The sequence below is a fragment of the Oncorhynchus masou genome, chromosome 24 (assembly GCF_036934945.1).
Source record: "Oncorhynchus masou masou isolate Uvic2021 chromosome 24, UVic_Omas_1.1, whole genome shotgun sequence".
NCBI classification, from domain to species: Eukaryota; Metazoa; Chordata; class Actinopteri; order Salmoniformes; family Salmonidae; genus Oncorhynchus; species Oncorhynchus masou.
In genome coordinates, this window is record NC_088235.1 from 39,434,870 (window position 1) to 39,458,637 (window position 23,768).

General features: G+C 43.0%; 1 protein-coding gene across 2 annotated transcripts in view; it reads right to left on the reverse strand.

Annotated features, from left to right (window-relative positions):
- Positions 1 to 3,909: 3,909 nt before the first annotated feature.
- Positions 3,910 to 23,768, reverse strand: part of LOC135512161 (ligand-dependent corepressor-like) — a 42,004-nt gene continuing 22,145 nt past the window's right edge. Inside the window, exons 4-8 of one of the 2 annotated variants that reach the window (XM_064933879.1) lie at positions 23,191 to 23,323; positions 22,628 to 22,954; positions 21,697 to 21,793; positions 7,851 to 7,980; positions 3,910 to 6,601 (exon numbers count right to left, since the gene is read on the reverse strand). In XM_064933879.1, the coding sequence (XP_064789951.1) occupies positions 3,917 to 6,601; positions 7,851 to 7,980; positions 21,697 to 21,793; positions 22,628 to 22,954; positions 23,191 to 23,323 (3,372 nt within the window). In that variant the 3' untranslated portion in view covers positions 3,910 to 3,916. Of the gene's footprint in view, positions 6,602 to 7,850; positions 7,981 to 12,118; positions 20,095 to 21,696; positions 21,794 to 22,627; positions 22,955 to 23,190; positions 23,324 to 23,768 lie in introns of those variants that run through there. The other variant, XM_064933880.1, reaches the window with a different exon arrangement.

The window sequence follows — 23,768 nt, forward strand, 5'->3', positions numbered from 1 at the left end:
TCCCTGGTATCTGCTCTCAAACAGCAGACCTTAAAGTGACCCCCTTCCAAAACAGTGACCCCCGACCAATGGCATGTCTTTCAAGGGTTTATCATCAGTCATTAATGCTTATTCAGTACAAGACCCAGAGAGGAAAGGTAACATGCATAGTCTTAGTCAAAGTTTCCGCAACAAAAGCTAGTTTTCAGAAGGAACAAACAAATACATGTTTAATAAGAAATAGTTGAGGTGAATACTGCACTTCAAGAGTGGGCCGTTGCTGCACAGGTGAAAGACTGGAGAAACGAGCATTTAAATGTAAACACTACAGGTAGCTAAAGCACATGCAACAGCATGTAATGATCACACCAGAGGGAAAACGTCACCATTAAACTAACCAGAATCAGAGAATATAAGGGACAGGATCAGAGATACAAGTGAGGCCGGTGTTAATACATCTCACATGTATTGCAGAGAAAAATAAATCATTTGTGAAAATTTCAAAACAGAACTCGGACAGTTTTTGAAAGTTAAACACAGCTACGGTAACAACAGGTATAAGGCTACTGCTCAGGAACAGAAATAACCCCAGAATCTAAAACGAAACAAACACACGTCAAAGACTCATTAGAATAATTAACCATGACGCTCCTTCACACATTCAAAATAAACAGTACATGATGAGAAGCAGGGTGGGTTTATAGCAGGAAGACAGAGGAGAGTAGGGAACATGTGGGACTGAACACATGGAGGGAAGTTGTGCATGAAGATACACAGATGTGCAGGTCAGCACCAATGACCAGCTCTATACAATAACCCGGAGAAGAGTTCTGAAGGACAAAGTCAACATGACACAATGTGTGCAGACCTGCACCAAATCCATATCTAGAACACTCCCTTTCTCCTCCTACAATATGTGTCTGTGCAATGGCCAGAGAATTCAGGCTTCACCTGTTAGCAACACATTACTTTACATCTGATGAATAAGGCACCTGATCACAAAACGTCACACACTCGCACCACTCTGATCATGAGATGGGCTGGAGACATTGATGAATATAGGCTATAGATCTAAGAATGATGTTCAGTGAAACCTGGGCTAATTTCAATTGAACGATTGGCTTTCCATGCTGTGCTGCAGCCACAGAAAATCAATATTTGTTTTTAGCAACATGGTACTGATGTTCTTCTCATGCCATTATTACTAAACCTCACAAAAAAATTGAAAGCGTGGAATAGAGACTTGTGTGATCTTTACAAAACACTAGGACAAACAAAAAGGTGGAGGACATGGCATGCTGTAGTCTGAATAACTAATAGACCTAGCATCAAACCAAAATCAAAAATGTCTGACATGTTTCCTATGCAGATATACCCTTATAAAATAATCTCCACAGCCCAGTTAGAGAATTACACAATACCAAACCAGAGGCCAGATTGAGTTTTGCCTCTGTATAACACTGGTCTGATAGGTACCCTCTCAGAAAACACAGCAAACACACTCGACTTTAAATATCTTCCAGTCACCATTTGCATTTTGCCTTTGAAGCTTATCAAAAGTGTTGGCATTGCCAAGTCCCCCCCCCTCCTTATTATAACCAGCTTGGCTGTTACGTTCTTTCTGCACACTACTGTAGCTATTTCTAGCTATTTCTTCCTGATCCGCTTGGCTGGATTCTGTGTGCTCTCCTGGCTTCTCTTTGTGGCAGCCTTCAGAGTCTTATTCTTAGCTGGTTCGTTTGATCTCTTTGTGGCAGGCTTAGAGTTTGCACTCTGAGAGATTGAGGGGGATGGAGTGGCCTCCATCTTCCTTTGTGACCTTGTGAGTACCTGGTCAGGAGAGCCTGGCGTTTTGACATCCATGTTCTGTTGAGACTCAACCTCACTTTCAGAGCCTTTGCTCTCAACACCTTTACTTTCAGGGCCTTTAGTCTCAGATACTCTACTCTCAGAGTGTCTCTTTTCCACCTCTGCCTTCTCTGCTCCAACCTGCTGTTTGTTTGAGTCAGTTTTAGGGGTGATGGAAGGAGCAAGGGTGTTTTTCTGTGCTTTTGGGGTCATCGCTCTTTGGGTAGACCTCTGTGGTGATGCGCTCTCTTTCCTACTGAGATCTCTTACGGTTCTACTGCTGCTGCTAGTCTTGACTGATCTCTCCAGGACAGCAGCTTTTACTGGAGTCTTTCTACTCGGAGATGACTGGGCTCTCGCTGTTTTGACTACACTTGGCTCCTCCACACTTTTATCTCCAGAAACAGATAATTTCTGCCTCTGGGCAGTGGCTGGTTTCAATTTAGTTGGTTTTGTCAATTTTGTCTTTGGGGCTTTAGAGGGTTTGACTTTGGAAGCTTTGATCACTTTTCTTGGGGCCCCTTTTGGCTTCTTGGAGCTTTGTTGACCTTGCATCTTCTCACGAATATTGGAGTACTTCCGCAGGATCCGAGCACTGGCTGGGTTCTTGGCCTTCGCTGAGGCCTTCTGGCCGTCGGTTGCCTGTGCCTCTGCAGAGGAGAGATAGGCTTTGGTGGAGATCCGGGTGGCCGTGGTCAGCTCTCTCTTCTCCTTCCCTTTGGGCGTACTTGTACTGACCTCCTGCTCCAGGGCTTTAGCAATCAGCTTCTGGCTCTTAGGGTTGCTCTTCACAGGGGAAGCGATGGCAAACTTCTTCAAGTGTTTCTTCAAGCGCTCGGCTTGCAGGCTAGGGAAGACCCCTTTGGACAGCCCTTGGGACATACCGGGGAAGAGCAGCTGGGTCTCAGAGAGAAGACGTGTGTTCACCTTCTTTACGATGACCATTGATTGGGTTTCTGTTGACTCCATGTACCAGCGGCAGATACTGGCTAGGTCCAAATCATTCTTGAAAAGCATCTGGACAAGGGAGTACCTCTGGTGCTCCGAAGACTTGGGCTTGCGGACCCGGCGCTTGCTCTTCCATATCGCTGCCTGTCTGTCTGCCTTGTTCTTGTGTCTGGGCGTTGGTTGTCCCTCTTTGTCTATCTGGACCCAGCCTCTATGCATCTTATCGAACCTGGTGTTGAGAGTAGATATTTTCTGTTGGTTTTCCTCTATGTCTAGTAATTCCAGGAACTTGTGTCGAGACTGTACTGGGGGCTCCAGTTTGGGCAGGAGGAGAGGAGTGTCTAAGCTGGAGGGAAGAGGAGAACTGACCAGCAAATGAGAATCCCTTAGTGGAGACTTGATTATCCTCTCAGGTTTGACCTTAACCTTAATGGGTGATGAGAGTCTCACTGAGGATTTCAGCCTCATGGAAGATGCCACCCCACTCTCAGCTGTGATTGGAGCACTGGTTGAGGACATGGGTGACCTCTGGACTCTCAAAGCGGACTTTCTGTTCTCCACCGCAGTCGGTGGAATTGTCGGGGTAATGGACTGGCTGGCCACTTCAGTTTTACTACTCTCACTCCTCAATGGCATTCGCCCAGGTCTGTCTAAAGCACTGCTGATGGAAGACTTGCTGAAATCTCCAGATAGAATTTTGCTATCCATTGAAGTTGGTGCCTCTGCCTTCTTCAGCAAAGCTGGTTCCTCTGAATTCTTCAGGGAAGTCAATTTGCTTGGTTCTCCCTCAGATGGAGCCAATTTGCTTTGTTCTCCTTCCTTTTGGGGAATTATTTTGTGTCTTAGTGGACTACTATGTGCTTGCGCCTCACTCTTTTTAATGCTTGTACCCTTTGTGAGAGCAGAAACCTCATTGCTAACTTGCAGACTCACAACCTCTTCAACCTCCTTTGCTACTACCACCATTGACGACCTGAGCTTTGGTCTAGTTTGCACCCTAGTTTCCACTGCAGTGTTCTGTGTCTTGCTGGGTTTGGGTTTTGGAGCTGGCTGAGCTCTTGCAACTTTCAGCTCTTTGGAGCTCTGGGTGACTGCACTGGGGACGATAGGAAGAAGAGGAGAGGTAACAGGGAGGGGAGGGTTAAACTTGATGCAGGAGAGTGGGAGGGAGGTAGATGGTTCTGGGGGGACAATGAAAGTAACGGCAACTAGGAGGGGAGGGGAGGCTACAGGGAGGAGAAGTGAGGCAACAGGTAGAAGAGGCGAGGCGACAGGGAGGGGGGGCGAGGCAACAGGGAGGGGAGCCGGGGCAACAGGGAGGGGGGGCGAGGCGACAGGGAGGTGGGCCGGGGCGACAGGGAGGGAGGGCGGGGCGACAGGGAGGGGGGCGAGGCGACAGGGAGGGGGTCGAGGCGACAGGGAGGGGGGGCGAGGCGACAGGGAGGGGTGGCGAGGCGACAGGGAGGGGGGCCGAGGCGACAGGGAGGGGGGCCGAGGCGACAGGGAGGGGTACCGAGGCGACAGGGAGGGGGCCCGAGGCGACAGGGAGGGGGGCCGGGGCGACAGGGAGGGGGGGCGAGGCGACAGGAAGGAGGGGCGAGGCGACAGGAAGGAGGGGCGAGGCAACAGCATCAGACGTGATCTGGCTCGCTTCCACAGGGGTCTGCGTGTCAGGCAGGTTCTGAGTTGCTTTAAAGGTTTTTGTGGGATGTTTGGACACAGGGATTTTGATCAGTTCGGCTGGAGGGCATGAGACTTGAGGAATTTCTGGCATGTTCTCAGAAGGTTTCTCGGATTGTTTCAGAGAGGTCTTAGTGGGGCGTTTAGTCTTCGTAGGAGTAGACTCTGGGGTGTTTTTAGCTGGCCGTTCACGCAAACATCTGTCAGACTGCGCTATAGGTCTACCATTCACATATCCACATATAATCATATTCTCGGTCTCAATCACTGCAGCTTCCTTCACCTTTGAAGGAATCACCCGTGCTGGAATACCCTGTTTTTCAGAACACCTTGGAGGTGATTGTTTCACAACTGCCTCATCTGCCTTTTTAGAGAACGAATCAGCATCTGTCCTTTTCTCTTCAGGCACATTGTTGCCGTCACCTGGAGCCCAGTCTGGTTCAACCTTGCCCGTTTCCTGCACCTCCATCCTTTCACTCTCTGTGGGAACCTCAGTGCCAACTTCTCCTCCAGAGCCCTCAGATGGTTTCTGGTAAACTGGACTCTGAGGTTCCAGTGGCTCGGCCTGTTCTTTACCAATTGCACTTGCACTCACTACCTCATTTTCCTCCTTGTTTCCAGTGCTCTCCATGGAAGGGCTCGGGGATTCAGATTCCTTTTGTTGGGTATCAGAGATTATGTTCTGGCCCTCTGGCACACTCTGCAGCTGATCCTGGACAAGCTCAGCTTCTTCTGATGTCTTATGTGATGGGTTCACATCTTTCCCCATCACCACCTGCTCTGGGCTTTCACTCAAAACGATGTCATTAATAACACTGTTTAAATCCTGATGTGCGGTCTCAACCACAGTACGAGCTAGACTATCTGGTGCTACACTCAGCCGTGGCTGCTCTGAGTCTGTCCCTGCACTCTGCTCATTCTCCACTGGGGGACACTGTGAAGGAGATGGAGGGGCAGTCTGTTCTTTGCATAGACTCTGGTCTGTCTGATTAGTCTCAACGATTAGCTCCACCTCACTGGCTGATGTTGCTGCAGTCTCTACATCCCCAGCCAACTCCCTTTCAGCTGAATGCTCCGAGGGAGTTCTCTGACTGACCGTCTCTAAAATACCTCCAATGAAGGGCATATCCACAAGAGGTACACCCTCAGGCTTGCCAAGCAGCTGTTTAGGGGTGACCAGAGTGTTGAGATCTGGCATTGGAGTGAGAGAGTTGCCACTATAGTTGCGGGCGGACTTTCTGGCTAATGTACGGACAGTCTTCAGCTCCCACATCTCCTCCACGTACATGTGACCTCTGGTGCTTTTCCTGGCGTTGTTTCGCGGGAACCGACGGTGCTGCCATTTCTGGAAACAGTCTGTGATTGGTTTGTCAATGTAGACAATGTCGCAGTGGCCGAGATCTGGGTCGGTTACAAACTGACACAGCGAAGAAGCGTCCCTAGGCCGATGGTAGGAAGACCCCTTCAAGGTCTTCCTTGCTGTCCTGGGGGAAACTGGGGGTATGATGGTGGGGGTCTTTTGGGGTAGACTCTGTTTGACCAGCGTATCTCTGGTACGTCCAAAGGAGCCTCTTTGTCTTATTGGATGATTAACATCATTGTGCCTTTTCACAGAGGAGCTGGGGCCATCGCTGTAACTATCTGCTCTGATTGAAGAGTCAGAATTGCCCTGCTGTTTATCCATAGTACCCGCGAGAGCAGGAAGAGAGGTGGTGAGCACACAGGACAGCTTCTTACCATCAGCCAGGCTGCTGGACTTCATGATTTTGATCTTTAGTGGAGCATGGTCACTAAGAGGTTTACTCTCACCGTCCTCTGTGCTTCTGAGAAGGTTTGCCAAAGCCTTAGACTCCCCTGGGCCAGATTTACGGAAATCTAAGGCTGGCCCAGCGGCCCCAGATACATTTCTAGACACATCAGTCTCAGGGGTCTGCTCTCGGGCTGCCAACCTGCTACTCCTGGTACCAACTGTCTCTCCCCCCTCCACCAGTCCTTTGGGAGTGGAAGCCATGGGAAGTTTCTGGACAGTTCTCCCCTTCTCCAGGCAGGGTTCAGGACTAGGACCCTGAAGGGCGCCGTGCTTGACTGAGCAAGAGGTTTTGAAGGCAGAGGCTGGTGATGTGCTGGAGGAGGATATAGTCTTGACCTATAACAAAGAGAACAATGAGGTTATTCAGTACCGTAACTTAGTTATTACATAGACAAAACATATTCACGCCACAGAGCCTTAGTCTCTAACTTCCAGGCTGTATCTTTTTGCTCTTAGAACTACCCCTACCGGCTCCGGGAGAATTGTCATAAAGCAGCCGCTGAATAGCATAGTGCAACAGTCAAAAAATATTACTAGAAAATATTCATATTCATGAAATCACAAGTGAATTATTTTGAAATACAGCTTAGCCTGTTGTTAAATCACCCTGTCGTCTCAGATTTTGAAATTATGCTTTACAGCGAAAGCAAGTTTATGTATGGCCTATTATAGCATTGCGTCCACTTAGCATCAGGAAGCTTGGTAATGAAAATCAGAAAAGCAATCAAATTAACCGTTTACATTTGATGATCTTCAGATGTTTTCACTCACGAGACTCCCAGTTAGACAGCAAATGTTCCTTTTGTTCCATAAAGATATTTTTTATATCCAAATACCTCCGTTAGTTTGATGCGTTATGCCCAGGAATCCACCGGAAATAGTGGTCACGCAAAAATTCAAAATTATGTCCATAATGTCGACAGAAACATGGCAAACCTTTTTTAGAATCAATCCTCAAGGAGCTTTTCAAATATCTATTCGATAATATATCAACCGGGACAGTTGGCTTTTCACTAGGACCGGGAGTAACAATGGCCACCTTTGTCTTTTGCGCACAAATCACTCTAAGAGCCACCATCTGACCACTTACGTAATGTGGTCGTTCCCGCTCATTCTTCAAAATAAAAGCCTGAAACTATGTCTAAAGGCTGTAGACACATTAGGGATGCCATAGAAAACGGAATCTGGTTGATATCTCTTTCAATGGTCAATCGGGATGCATAGGAACACAGAGGTTTCAAAATAAGAGTCACTTCCTGATTGGATTTTTCTCAGGCTTTCTCAGGCTATCAGTTCTGTTATACTCACAGACAATATTTTATAGTATTGGAAAGTTTAGGGTGTTTTCTATCCTAAGCTGTCAATTATATGCATATTCTATTTTCTGGTTCTGAAAAATAGCCCGTTTACTTTGGGAACGTTATTTTTCCAAAAATAAAAAAGTGCCCCCTAGTTTCAAGAGGTTAATGTATTAGGCATCTGCGTCCTCTGGTTTGTTAGTTATTGTCCCTGAAAAGCAATCAGAAATGATCTATTCAAATGTACTGAATTGAAAATACACAATGAGAGCAATGCCTATACCGACCTCTGTCTGTAGGAAGCCCAGAGCGTCAACAATCTGCCTCTGGTGATGCAGACACAGCTTCGTCATGAACTGCTCCAGCGTGGTGGACTGGAGGTCCCTGGCCTTCACTGGACTCAGCTCCAGACATTCACTGCAAGACAAACAGTACAAGGATGTTTATATTTAATGTCATGAATATAAAATGTAGACTTATAATTTTCCAAAAGCATATAAAAACATCTATGGAAACTATTAGAAAGAAAAAAAAATAAGTCAGGTTATAACCACATGGACCATAATGAGAGTTACGATAGCTATAGGTTCTTAAAATGTTGTCATACAGTGGGATCAATACATTAAGGTATACAGTGGTATGGAGATTAATAAAGTATTCACAACACCCATAAAAATAAATTGTTTTTCTATAGTTCAGTAAGAAATGTTATCATGAAAACGCTAAAGATGTTAGCATGCTTCAGTTCTGGCGTCTTTCCAAGCTTGGTTAGCCGAAAGTGTGTGCTCGCATACTCCCTTAAAAAGCCAGTCTACACATCAGCAAAATAGTCTGAATTAATCGAACAAATAGGTCATTAATTTTGACTAGCTTATGCTTCGAACACACCTACAGCGTCCTTGTGCAAAATGGTACGCAGCATCATTTGGATATGTATGCAACACAAGTTCAACATTCACCTTGTACCATTTCTGTCAAGTGGTCCGCGCATACAGTTTGACGCCTACGTTTGATAAATCCAACGTATCCACCACACAGAACGCACTGCAACTGCCTCTGCAAAACAATGCTGCAAGGAAAACGTTGTGTTTCATTGGACATTAATGTAATTCTGGTGTACCAAAATGCAATGAAGCTGTCGGTGTGTGCAATTTTGTATCTGACCAAACGCTGACTATGAGGCGTTGACGTCGGCTATCAACTTCGGCTTGCCTTGAGAGAAAAACAAAATGTGCCCGCACAGCCAAAAACTGTCCAAATCTAATAAAAATTTCACAAAATGTCGTCATAATATATGCACAAAATGAATCGTTTGTGCTAGGGAAAAAATTAGACATAAAAATGGGGAACAGCAATTGATCCATAATTCATTGTTCGTTTCAGTTTTAGTAAAACCCAAAACAAACATTGATTTCACTTGTCCATGTCAGCATTTCCAGCAGGCCTGGATATCCTCTAAAATTCTTTCCATTCATCTATAGCAGTGGTTCCAAACTTTTAATAGTCCCGTACCCCTTCAAAACAGTCAACCTCCAGTTGCATACCCCCTCTAGCACCAGGGTCAGTGCACTCTCAAATGTTGTTTTTGTCATCATTGTAAGTAAGCCTGCCACACACACACACAAGAATGAGTGCGAGTTGTCACAACCCGGCTCACGGGAAGAGACAAAGAGCTCTTATAGGACCAGGGCACAAATAATAACTCTGCAAAGTTGGGTTGTATTGGAGAGAGTCTCAGTCTTAAATAATTGTCCACACAGTCTGTGCCTGTATTTAGTTGTCATGCTAGTGAGGGCCAAGAATCCATTCCCACATACAGTGCCTTGCGAAAGTATTCGGCCCCCTTGAACTTTGCGACCTTTTGCCACATTTCAGGCTTCAAACATAAAGATATAAAACTGTATTTTTTTTGTGAAGAATCAACAACAAGTGGGACACAATCATGAAGTGGAACGACATTTATTGGATATTTCAAACTTTTTTAACAAATCAAAAACTGAAAAATTGGGCGTGCAATTTTATTCAGCCCCCTTAAGTTAATACTTTGTAGCGCCACCTTTTGCTGCGATTACAGCTGTAAGTCGCTTGGGGTATGTCTATCAGTTTTGCACATCGAGAGACTGAAGTTTTTTCCCATTCCTCAGTGGAGGAATGGGACAGTGGAGATGGTGTGTTCAGGGTGATGAGCTGTGATGCTTTTACGCCAAACATAACGTTTTGCATTGTTGCCAAAAAGTTCAATTTTGGTTTCATCTGACCAGAGCACCTTCTTCCACGTTTGGTGTGTCTCCCAGGTGGCTTGTGGCGAACTTTAAACAACACTTTTTATGGATATCTTTAAGAAATGGCTTTCTTCTTGCCACTCTTCCATAAAGGCCAGATTTGTGCAATATACAACTGATTGTTGTCCTATGGACAGAGTCTCCCACCTCAGCTGTAGATCTCTGCAGTTCATCCAGAGTGATCATGGGCCTCTTGGCTGCATCTCTGATCAGTCTTCTCCTTGTATGAGCTGAAAGTTTAGAGGGACGGCCAGGTCTTGGTAGATTTGCTGATACTCCTTCCATTTCAATATTATCACTTGCACAGTGCTCCTTGGGATGTTGAAAGCTTGGGAAATCTTTTTGTATCCAAATCCGGCTTTAAACTTCTTCACAACAGTATCTCGGACCTGCCTGGTGTGTTCCTTGTTCTTCATGATGCTCTCTGCGCTTTTAACGGACCTCTGAGACTATCACAGTGCAGGTGCATTTATATGGAGACTTGATTACACACAGGTGGATTGTATTTATCATCATTAGTCATTTAGGTCAACATTGGATCATTCAGAAATCCTCACTGAACTTCTGGAGAGAGTTTGCTGCACTGAAAGTAAAGGGGCTGAATAATTCTGCACGCCCAATTTTTCAGTTTTTGATTTGTTAAAAAAGTTTGAAATATCCAATAAATGTCATTCCACTTCATGATTGTGTCCCACTTGTTGATTCTTCACAAAAAAATACAGTTTTATATCTTTATGTTTGAAGCCTGAAATGTGGCAAAAGGTCGCAAAGTTCAAGGGGGCCGAATACTTTCGCAAGGCACTGTAAGTATGTGGTTGCAAAGGGCATCAGTGTCTTAACGTGATTTGCCAAGGCAGGATACTCTGACTGCAGCCCGATCCAGAAACCTGGCGGTGGCTTCTGATTAAATTCAATTTTCACAGAACCGCTTGCTGCAATTTCGATGAGGCTCTCTTGTTCAGATATCAGTAAGTGGACTGGAGGCAGGAAAGGGATAACGAATTCAGTTGTTTGTGTCGTCCGTTTTGGGAAAGTACCTGTGTAATTGCGTACCCCAGCTCACTCAGGTGCTTCGCTATATCACATTGTCCGTAAGCTTGAGATAATTTACACACACAAAAAAAATCATACAATGATGGAAAGACCTGTGTGTTGTCCTTGTTAATTCAGACAGAGAAGAGCTCCAACTTCTTAATCATAGCCTCAATTTTGTCCTGCATATTGAGTATAGTTGTGAAGAGTCCCTGTCATCCTATATTCAGATCATTCAGGTGAGAAAAAACCATCACCCAGAGGCCATTTGGGTGAGGAACGCATCGTGCAAGTGATCAGACAAGTGAAAATGATGGGTCAGTAAAGAAGAGCTTGAAGTTGTCTCAATTTTTTAAGTGTCAATATTATGCTCCTTGATAACCAGCGCACTTCTGTATGTCGTTAAAGCGTTACATGGTCGCTGCCCATATCATTGCATAGTGCAGGAAATACACGAGAGTTCAGGGGCCTTGCTTTAACAAAGTTAACCATTTTCACTGTAGTGTCCAAAACATCTTTCAAGCAGTCAGGCATTCATTTGGCAGCAAGAGCCTCTCAGTGGATGTTGTAGTGTACCCGAGAGCCTCTCGGTGGATGTTGTAGTGTACCCAAGTGGCGTCAGCAGCAACTGCTTGCACGCGCGTTACCACTCCACTATGTCTCAGTCATGGCTTGTGAGCCATCAGTACAGATACCATGAGCAGCAGCTACGATTGGCTACATACAGGCCGTTAGTGGAATTCAGTTAATGTGATTGGATGTTAATTATTTGACTTGGCTACCTGTATTTGACATTGTGTTGTTATTTCACTGAACACTAGATGGTTTCATATTTTTGGCAGTGAAACAAGGCTACTTAGGCCAGAAAAAATGTATAGCCCATTGGAAAATATAAAATGGACTGGTTGAAAATGGGGGGAAAAAAGTGAATCACACTTATTCTTGGCGTACCCCCGACGGCATTGCACTTACCCAGTTTGGGAACACCTGATCTATAGAATGAACGTGGAACCATTACAACAAACACTTTCAACACCTTTTAGTCCATCCCCCGACAAATTGAGGCTGTACTCAGGGCAAAAGTGGGTGCAACTCAATATTAGGAAGGTGTTCCTAATGTTTTGTACAGTGCACATTCATCCACCATTTAGTGGCAAAACATTGTTTTTACTTGAAAGTTTTTTAAAATACTACGCTAAAAGTGTTTTGGTTGAAAAAGACGACAGAGAATTTATTTTCACAATAACATTTATTAGAAGAATAGGTGATTTTGAAAAGTGATTATTTCATCCAGTGAATGACCTGTTACAGCTGATCTTTTTCAAAATGGCGTTTTTTCCTTACAGGATACATTGAGTAAATTCTTACACATGCACAAAGACAATTAATCATTAGTGCCCCAGGTTCAATGCAACATACATAAAATCAAGATCATAACCACTTCACTTAAAAGATTACATAGCATATTTTATTAGTCAAGTTATTAAATCAAAATTGCATTCAAAATTGGAAAATGTACATGTGCAATCAAATTAACTTACTGATTAAGTCCTCTGTACTAGAAAGACAATTGACCATAGCCAAGAAGTTCTAATAACATAATACAAAAAGAAAAAAACATTCATAAATTACAGTAGAAAAATTTAAGTCTTGAGTCTGCCAAACTGTAAATGGCAATTACTGAAATGAGGTCTAGTTAGACTTAGGTGTACCTGCTATCTGAGCATCTGACCACATTAACCAAACAAATAGTTTTATTTCATGTTTTTGTCTTGACTACTGAATTAGGTATTTCAAAAAAAAGAAACTGAATTGCTTATAGGACACTAAGTCTGGAAATAAGATAAAATATATATATATATATATATATAAAAGAGAAAACATTTCATAAGTCCCTCCGTCCTCTGTTTGAAGTATAATGTCCCAGCATTGCAAGTCATCCCAAATAGACCACAGCATAGGACTAAAAAGGGCTGTTTTCAAAAGTTTTAAAAGGAATAACTTGCTATTACAGACTCAATATAGTACAGTCTTAATGTAAAAGCCGTAGAGCTGTCAAACCAAAGATAAGTAGCAACATATAGGCTACCAAGCAGAGCTCTAAATCAGAAGGGCTTAGAGAGACAGAAATGATTGCTCAAAGAGAACATCCAACAAAATAAATCTTCCCAACAAATCACACAATTTTTTTTTTAAATTATACATTGCACTTGCATTAGAATAACTGTGTTAATCAGAAGATGTTTGACTAAAACGCAGTGTCAATCTACACCAGTTTTTAAATTAGGCCTACCAAAATGGATGATTGAATGCATTTTTTTCTTCTCTTCAATGTTTCACATTTTCCACAGATGCTCAGAGAGTAGGTCCAAATGTATTCTGTTAAACAGTAGTTAATTATCAACGTAGTGTGATAACTATGGTGTCTGAGGCACTGTGGGCTGGAGACATAAATGCAGCTTAAAAACCATGTTTGGCTAACATCTTACCTGAACTGAGTTTACATAGACATTCATTGCGTTTTAAAATGATAAAAAATAAAAACCACAGAGATAAAATTGGATGTTTTGGCTCAAACACAGGACCACCTTAAGTCAAAGAATAATTGTGCAAAAAGCCAAAAAACAATCCACATGCGACTTAAAAAATAAATAAGCTAAACTGAAACAGCCACGGTTTAGCCTAAACTAGTCTCTGACCCATTTTTGGTGTGTTGGATTTTGTTTACAGGACTTCAAATCCCTGCTATGCCTAAGTGTATAGACAGTACCTGAAGGAGTGAGGGGTGTGTGTTTTGTCCCTGAGGGTTTCCATGTCTCTCTCCACTTTTCTTTCAAAATTGGGGAGTTAATATCTGACCACAATAATATGAATATGTAAATGACAATTCACACGTGTCTTCTCAACAAAAAGGAAAAAGGATGGGGGAGACAAGCAGAAATAGAGCAAGAGACAATGACAGCAACAACAGAAGGGACAGATATTTCAAACACTTCATTATATATATATATATATATCCGTGTTATTTACCTTAGAATTCATAGTGAGTAAAAATGATTTAGCAAACATTAAGAACACATGGTATATATATATAAGTTAGTTACACAAATCTTAAAGTAGGCCACTGTATAGATCATGGCCAGATTTGACTAAGAATTCTAGTCTCAAAGTTTGTCTGTGACAAAAATTTGCCTTGCATACACTTCCGTGTTTTCAACGAATCCTTCAGCTACAGGATTCAACCAATTCCACTTCACATAGCCAACAATACAACACGTGCTGCCTTCAATCCACATACCGGCAATCATGCAAAATCTAATTCCTTCATACACTTTCCTAAATATAAAAAAGGTATTTAAGTTTCATTAATAGAAGTAGCTTTTATACGTTCAAATATTACAGAACAGTAGTCTGCGCTCAGGAGTGCCATTGCTATTCAAATAAACTCGAAAAAGCAGACAAAGCATTTACAATAACCTCAAACCCCACCTTTTCAGTATACTATATACATACTGTATGTACACATCAGCACACTGTCTTTAATCAAAGGCCTATTTGAAGACCGCTTTCACTATGGCAACCATAGACGTAAACCTCGTCAACATCCAGTCAAAACAGAATGGAAAATGAGAAAGTAGTTGACATCTCAGCTGTACTTCCCTGAATCTGTGATAAGAGCTAAATATAACTATACTATGTACCAATAAGCAATATAGTTATTTGTATGTATACACACACACACGACTAGTTTTATATATGCATCTGTAAAATCTGTCTCTGAGTATAGTTTGGTAGAATTAGTGTTAAAACTGTTTACATTCAGGGCTATTTAAGTTAGGAGAAGCATCGTTCTCTCCTAAAATATGGCATGAGTCAAAGAACTACAACATCTATCATGTCAAGATAAATCTTCACATTGACTTGAAGGGTCTGCAAATCTTGTGTCATCTATGTGTTAAGTGTGTAGGTTCAAATCAAATGTCTGACTAATTGGGAAGAATGGCTACAAGATACTCAAAAACACAACATCAGTAGAAACACTTACCTAACATCCAAAACCCAATCACCACAGTACATCTAACACTTCTTCACCTTTAACATAGAGTCAAGCAGGGTGCACAAAACTTTTACGGAACCTTGAATTATTCACAAAAGGATTTAAAATCACAGTTCTTCATGTTCAGTAGTCTCATAGAACCACCTTATCCAAGAACATTCTTGCTCATTTCAACCTTTGCCAAGTTGTTTTCAAGTCATCTCAAAACATCAATTATTCGGTAGCTGAATGGACCCGACAGGCCATGGGTGGCAAATCACTAAACTGATGACAACAATAGCATGATTATGGCATATATCTAAAGCAGCAAGTCAACAAATATCTAGCAGATTTAAGCACATCAACCTGGACTGCAAGAGCGCTTTTGCCCATATCCCTGGCTTGTGTTTCTGGGATGTTGCTACATCCGTACACCACTGCCTCAAAGTTATATATTCATTTGAGAAGAGGGTCAGTCCTTTTCTAGAAATGAGGTAGTAGAAACCAACAGATTTGCTACTGTAGATTTGTGTTATTTCAACATTAAAAGACATACACCACAGTTACGTGGTATTAACACGAGTCTCACTTGTTTTGTATCATGCAAGAACAGATAGCATGCAAAATGCTAATAACAAAACAGAGCTGGAAAAACTAAACCTGGAATTGTTTCTCTCCAAATAGTGTAATCTTGGATCAGTATTTGGACCTAAAATGGCAATGTATTTTTTAAATGGCAGGCAATTACCTAGGACCAAGGCTCCATGGTTACCCAGAAAAGCCTTGCAACTCAAAATGTTAGTTTACTCTGATTAAAGTCATTTACTTTTTTTCTTTGTGACCCGTCCGCTACTAAATGGACTCACCCTCAAAAACAAAACAAAAAAGATGCCAATTTGATTAATTTCTGATTACCAATTTCAATAAAAATTAACTTAAAAAAATTCCATTGTAACTCCTGTGAAGCATATGCCTGGACTTGTGGGTTAACTATATGGCTATTCATGTTGATCACAGTCAGTTTGCAAGGTCATCAAAAGATTCTGCATATAGATGGGTTAGCTGACGTCACAAAAACTATGCACGTGCGTCAATGGGGCAGAAGTCAGTTTGTTGTGATTCTGGATGGTCAGATAGCTAGCAACAATAACAAGAAGCTGCCGTGTGGAGAGTTGTAGGTGGCTTGTTCTATCTTGTTATTGATACCACGTCTTGTTTTGAGGTGTTTTGACTCTTCACGTCTATGCTAATATGGCAAAAACTAGCCAGTTAGCTAACCAACATATAACAACGTATTTGAGAGACAAGTGCTCATTGTACACATTTATTTATGTTTTCAATAAAGATTTGGGGGAGGAAGTAGTTCCCATGTTATCAACAACCCTGACAGTTTTGCTCCACGGTTGCGCACGCATCAATTTTTGTTGCTAATCAACCCACCCATCTATATACAATGTACATTTAAAAGTAGGAATTAAATTCACACCAATTAGTGGTCACCATCCTTATATCCACCTATAAGACTAAAGGACATGTCACCGAGATTCTGAAATGCTACATTGTCCTTTTTAAACCTTTTATTTTTTTAAACCTGAAAAGGACACTGTATGGCCAGCCTTGCCTGAGGAAGGTTCTTGTTTTCTGCATTTCATGTGATAGTGAAGTTTTAGCTATAAACTCTTAATAAAGAGATTATTCCTATGTGTTCACTGTAGGCCGAAATACAACTTGATAAAACACACGTAATTCAAATGCTTGTGTAAATATCTCATTTACATCTAAGGCATTTACGATTTACATGAATGTTGGCAATGTGTGTGGATCTCACGTTTGGATTTTGGCCCAGTCTCAAGAATGCTGCATAAGAACTTACTGGGTTAAGAGTTAGAAAACCATCTGTGTCTTTATCTATAAAGATTTCCAAGAACTGTACGAATAACACCTGTCTGATGACAGTAATAAAGTACTGTAATATAAGCCTGATACAAGGACCATAGGGGCTTGATCCAACATTCTGGAATGTACTGAGGTATAACTGTTGATAGGGTGAGTAGTAGCATACATATATATACTCAGAGTAGTTTGGACAAATTCCCAGCCAGACACCATGCTGCTGCTCCCAAGCATTCTATTTACGATGAGCATTTGGATTCCAGTTCCGATTCTAGAATTAGGTAGGTAAACTTGGTGTACAATTCTGAAATTTCCATAAACAGTTATTGGTCGGTATTACCACGGAGGAACAAATATGGCGTCGGTGGAACTATGTGATGTCATCTAAGAACATCATGATGTTGAAACAGCAACGGACCATCTATGCTTCTGCATATTGTACACTTCTCCACATCATTTCCTTAGTGTTATGTGCCACATGGTGAAAACCTGTTTGAGACGCATCAATTTACTGCATTGAAATAAGGTACTATAAAAGCTGCAATCTAACATATGATCAGGAAAAGATAAATAAAATCATTCATTTTTGGAATACAGTGAAGATAAAAAATTAAAGTTTAAGAATGAACATTTCCACCTGTCCCTTGTCTTTACCTTCTATTAAGTAGGGACAGTCATCCCTAGATGTAACGAGACTACCTGAAGTTTGTTGTGCTCAGATTCAAATTGAAAGAATGTCCAGAAGGCTCAAATGGTAAATAAATTATATGGAGATCGGTTAAAGGTAGGTTGTGAGAACACCTGAAAAGGTTGGTGCACATATCAGTCAATGGTAAGACGTCCCAAAAATGTCTGTTTGCGGATGTACAAACTAGATTTCCCCTTTTCAGATGATACAAGAGGCATGGAAATAAGTAAGCTATATATCTATCAGAGAGGTATGTTTGTGTATAGATATCTAACATAGTATATACAGTTTTGATAAAGATCGAGATATGCATTCTGACAAGTACTGCAGCCCCACACAAACATTATCCTGAGTTGTGGTGAAGGCTACGAGTGAACACAAGTAACAAAATGTTCCATTCTTCCTACAACCGCAGAATGTGACATGTCGGAGTGGTTGTAATCTGGCGTGCTTTTGGAGAGTTTAGTTCTGAGGTTTGGTTGGTAACTAAGAAGGTGGTGAAATTGTGGACAGGGGAATGTGTTCTCCCAACAAACAAACATACAAAATGTACATGAAGATATTCAGTAGTAGACAACGGTTGCATGCATCCTTGCAACCGCATATTCTTTTTGCTGCAGTTTGGTCTATTCAATCTCAGGTGTGCATTTGCTAAACAGTGACAGGGAAAGAGAGTCTGTCCACCAGCATTTAACTTCAAGATCACAAAGTAAAATAATAAATAATAATTTCCTATTTATATTAAATATTAATAGGGAGTTTAAAACAAACAAGCCTTGATTCTACATAACCAATAACATGTTGAGGGCTGAACATGCATCATGCTAATGACCCAAACAAATACATGTTCTGGTGTCTCCAACCTGGGTGCTAAAGGTGTGCAGGCTTTTGTTTCAGCCCAGCATTGGCACACGATACAACTAATCACTTACCAAGGCCTTGTTTATATTGAACCAGGTATCTTAGTGCTGGGTTAGAATAAGACCCCTACATCCTGTACTTGTCCAGGACATGGGTTGGAGACCGCTGGTCTAAGTGCTGTAGTAACTGGGGTACTGCTTAGGATTAACTTGCCACCGTATCTAAAGCAAAGTTTTAGGTTGAACAGTTAAAATACTGTATAAAAAGAGCAGCACAATCATAAAAACAACCAAAACATATTTCAAATGCGGAGTGTTTTAAACAATGTCTAGGGTTATGGGCAAGCTCGAGAGTTAAGAGAGACACTAGTTTCCGATTGACTTGAACAGCCGCCACATAGTAGGCTTTATAAATATTTTAAAACAATTAAAGACCTAAGATGAATAGGTCAGATTGATTCAGAGGATTGAGCAGAGTAAATATAAGTGCTTTTGGAATAAAATCAACATACAAAAACAGGTTATTTGTGTACTATATAGACTCAGTCACTGCCACTGTCTGACAAATGCAAACGATTACCTGGTCTGGGTAAAAACCATCTCATCATCGTCAACAAGTACTGCGTCATCAACAAGTACCTTGGCAGCAGAAAATGGGGATCCTAATAAAATCACTTGTCTGGTGAGAGGCCTGTGCCGAGCAGCTCCCTGCCATTTTCTCTGGGCACAGACACAGACGGTCTCCCCTCACACAGCGTCTCCTGGTGGTCCAGGGGTGCATCCAGAGCTTCTTTTCCCTCTGGGGCCTCCATACCCTCCAGTTCCTCCATGTGGCTCATCAGCTTCAGCTTCTTCTTGGGCGGGTGTTTCAGGGTGCCAAGGCGCTCCTTGACTTTATACTCCAGAGTGCTGTGAGGGATCCCATAGACGGTCTGAGCCTTGGACACGCTCATCTTCCCCCCCATAACCACTTCTATAGCTTCTTCTAGCAGCTCTGTGTTGTACTGACGGTATCTTCCCCTCTTCTTCCTCGGCTGCTTGTTGCAGAGGTCTGCCTCAGGGTCAGAGGTAGGGTACTGCCCCCCAGAGGCAGGGCGGTCTGCATCAGATGAACCCCAGTACTCCCCATCTCTTCCAGGACCGTCCAGACCCCCACTGCTTCCCCGGCGACCGTGTTTGGGCAGGATGGACCTAAGCCTCTTCCCGAGGCTGTTCTCACAGTGGGGGCTAGGGAGGCTGTAGGAATCAGAGCTCAGGGAGCCCCAGGAGAGGTCCACCCCCAGGCTTCCTAGGCCTCGCACCTGGGGGATTTTGAGGTCGACGGGCGGGGAGTGAGAAAGGGAGAGCCCCTGGTCTCGTCGGGCCTGGAGGATTGCCTTCCCACAGGAGGGGGACTTGAAGAGCCCCGCGGCCTCCAGCAGGCTCGGTAGGTCTTTGAGGTGGTCCCTGACTCCGCTGTTGGCCCGGAGCTTCAAGAGGGCCCCGAAGTGGGTCTTGGAGGCCCAGGATGGAGAACCATACCTAGAGAGAGAGAGGTGGTCGAAGGGTCTGGAGGTGTAGTTCTGGTTGGGAGACAACTCGGTGTCGGAATCCTGGTTCACTTCCTGTTTGATGTGCGGCACATGACCGAGTGGCGAGGTGGGCTTTAAAGGGGCGGAGTGGCCGAAATTCTCCCTCCTCCTCCCATCCTGCAGGCTCCTCATAGGCAGCCCGGCCTGTCCGTCAGCTCTCAGGGAACGCCTGATTGGATGGAAGGAAATTTGGTGTAAGCAGAGCTTGCACAGTGCTTTATTCTTTCTCTCTCTAGGGGAGGATGGGTTGGGGAAGGGAGGATGTTGGCCACTCCTTTATTGGATGATCTTGCTTAGGTAACATCACTTTATCTTGCTTAGGTTAAAAAAACAAACATTTTTTATATATATGTGTGTGCTCCTTTTAAGAACAAAAAAAGCCTCGAGTTTGGGAATTAGTTTATTTGGGTTGTTTGTTTTGGCTTTGCATTTATTTACAAATTATGCGTCAGTCAACATAACAATAATAAATTTAAAAAAGGATATGCAGGGCAAAGAAATGAAATCCAAAGAAAAATTGAAAACATAAGAAAGAGAAATGTGTCCAGCCCTGTCCAGAGAGGGCATGATAGGGCAACGTTGGTCATTGCAGTAAAGCAGTCTGGCATTTAATAGCAGAGCAGGATGACTGTTACCAAATTACTAATGCTAAAGTATAGCCCTTAGCGAGTGACGTTACCACTGAACAAGCACAGCAATAAAAGAGTAAGCCATCAGTATGGGATGTTATAGGGCTACTTACTGTACATAAACCCTCACAATATCAACCTGACAGAAATATTGTTACTGTAGGAAAACATCTGAAATACTTATCTGCAAGGTTAACACAATCAAGGCACTTACACACAGTACTGTTATGTGTGATAGAAAAATCAGATCTTATTGATTGAAAATTCTCACATTAAATTCATGGGTGATTAATTCATTAGTGATACGGCAATTTGTGAGGAGAGGCCATAATCACGGACAAATAGAAGAGTGCCCTTTTCAAAACTGCCGCTAGAGTTATAAGACAATATCACATTATGACTTGACGGGCGTCTGCTCATCACACTTTAAATATTCCCTCCACCTCCGACCAGTTGCCATTTCAACTTTGAATATCAAATCAAATATGGGGCTGCATGAGGGGATATAGAGTGATAGATACTAGATCTGTGGATCTCTGCATTGAGTACAGAGCTGTACATTCTGAACGAGATCAACAGCACAAGCAGCTTGATTCCCTCCCCCTCAAGAGGGGTGCAGCTAGAGGGCGGAGCAACTGGCGCTAAATTAATCAAAAATTCATTGCGCTGTGTTCCATTTCAAATGCACTAATGTCCATACCATGGCGTGATGATATCACAAGGATTTCCCCTCGGGCAAAATACAGAGTTCACTGGATTAAAGATTCAAATTGTTTTTTTTTCAGTTTGAAATGAAGGCTCAGTCAATGTAAATCATTGAACATGATGTGTAATTAATAGAATAGGAAGCTCTATTGGTTAGGGGTTTATTTCTTCAATCTATTGGAATATTAACTATATTTTATTTTGTATTTAAGGAATTAGTCATGTTGTTTCCTGATACCAAAGAATCTCCTTCAAGATGCACATGTGAAATCACTTTAGGCTGGAGCTGTCAAGGACCAGGGTTGGTGACAATCCTTTTAGGACCTCCTACCGGTAGTTAGAAACTTTTGTTTGGACAGATTGGAGAGTTTGTTGTGGTAAAGCCCTACGGAAAGTAGAAAGAGGTGACAGGAGAAAAAAATAAAAATCGGTCTTACCCTCTGAGAGTGGACATCTGGGAAAGGAGAGGGCTGTGGTGCAATGACATGCTGCTTCTGGCCCATCCCTTTTTGAGTGACAGGTCCAGGACTCCATCTAGGGACAGGACATAAGGGTTAGTAACTTAGAAAGCAAGAGCCATTTTGTCAGGTGTGCACATAGAGAGGAGGACTAATCTTTGTATCGGAGCCATTATAGCAGCTGTGACAGCATAGGCAGCACCACTGAGGCCATCTTAATTTTAAAATAGACCATTTTCTTCACGATTGGCTGATCCCTCCTTATGACCCAGTTGGACATGACTACAACAGGGTCATCAGGAGGGATCAGCCAATGAAGTTGGAAGTCCCAACCAGTTAACTACATTAAAATGGTGGAAGTCCTCAATGACACTGCTCATGCAAATAAGGCCTTTTGGCCACTAGAGGCCTCTATCATTCTCTATGGGTGTGCAGGATTTGTGCAGTACAGTAGGGTAATGAATCTGCTGATTCTGGTACCTTGATGCTGCCACAGCCTGCAGTACCTCTTGACAGTGAGGAACAGGTTACTTTATATCTACTACCAGACCTAGTGCATCTATTGGTTCAGCGTAATACCAGACCTCGTGCATCTATTGGTTCAGCATAATACCAGACCTAGTGCATCTATTGGTTCAGCTTAATACCAGACCTCGTGCATTATTGGTTCAGCATAATACCAGACCTCGTGCATTATTGGTTCAGCATAATACCAGACCTCGTGCATCTATTGGTTCAGCGTAATACCAGACCTAGTGCATCTATTGGTTCAGCGTAATACCAGACCTAGTGCATCTATTGGTTCAGCGTAATACCAGACCTAGTGCATCTATTGGTTCAGCGTAATACCAGACCTAGTGCATCTGCTGGTTCAGTGTAATACCAGAACTAGTGCGTCTGCTGGTTTTACCTTGTTCTACAGGCTGTGGCGGAAGCTTTTTGACAGTGAGGTCGAGAGGCGAGTCCTGGTCGGCCATAAGCAGCTTGGAGAGGACAGGGTTCTGGCTGGGTACGGAGGATGTAGCAGTACCACCAAGGCTGGCAGCAGGGGGCAGCGAGGGGGGAGGTGGCAGGCTCTGATCTGAGTGGGCCTGGGTAGCAGGGCTGGGGGCAGAGGGGATGTCCTGAGAAGAGGAGCTGTTTTTTGAGGTATATTCGGCAGCAAACTGGCGGATCATCCTCTGCATTATCTCCCGAGCCACTACTGGAATGTGCAGGTCTGAGAAGCTGGGGACATCTGAGGGAGGGAGAGGGGAAAATAATAGCAAAGATATTTGTAGAGATGGTTGACCCTTAGCGGAAGCTATCTCAACCATAGCACAGTTTATTCAAATGTAACTAAGAACACTTAAGGCCCACTTCCAGACATAGACTATTCCTGCTAGAATTTCAATATACAATCTTCCAGAAATGGTTGTAACACAAGCACACAGGATGTGGTATGTAACAAACACTGTTCTTGTGAAGACCTACCTTTTTTGTAGAGGACTGCACTGAGGAATTCCTCAGCTTGTTTCTCGAGTCTGTTGATCTTAATCTGGTCTTTGACCAGCAGGGGTTTAGCCCCACTCTCCAACCCCTGGTTGCTCAGGCCAACTAAGTGCTCCTGGGAGAAGAGAGAAACAGAAACACAGCTAAGTGATGGAGAAACAACGAATAGCACCGTCACTGCAGAAGTAGGAACCTGTGGTGTATGGTAGACCTTTACAAATATACACATACCTTTGCTGCACGAGTGACATGACAAATGAATAGCAAATGAATAGGGCTCTGGAAAAAACAAGAGTATACGAAGAGCACCGGTAATCATCTTCATTATACTGACCCCTACACAGCGCTCATACCTTTTGATCTCAGGAAAGCTTAAAGACTAATTATGTGGCAGATTTGTCACAGAGCAAACTAAAGATGTGCTGTATTGGTTAAGACCTCAGCATGCTTCAGTTCAGCTGGCAACTAGCAGAGTGCTCGCATACTCCCTTAAAAGACCGTCGCAAAAATGGTTTAAAATGGAGAAGGGGAAAAAAGGGGGAAAAGGGCAATAGTAGGGT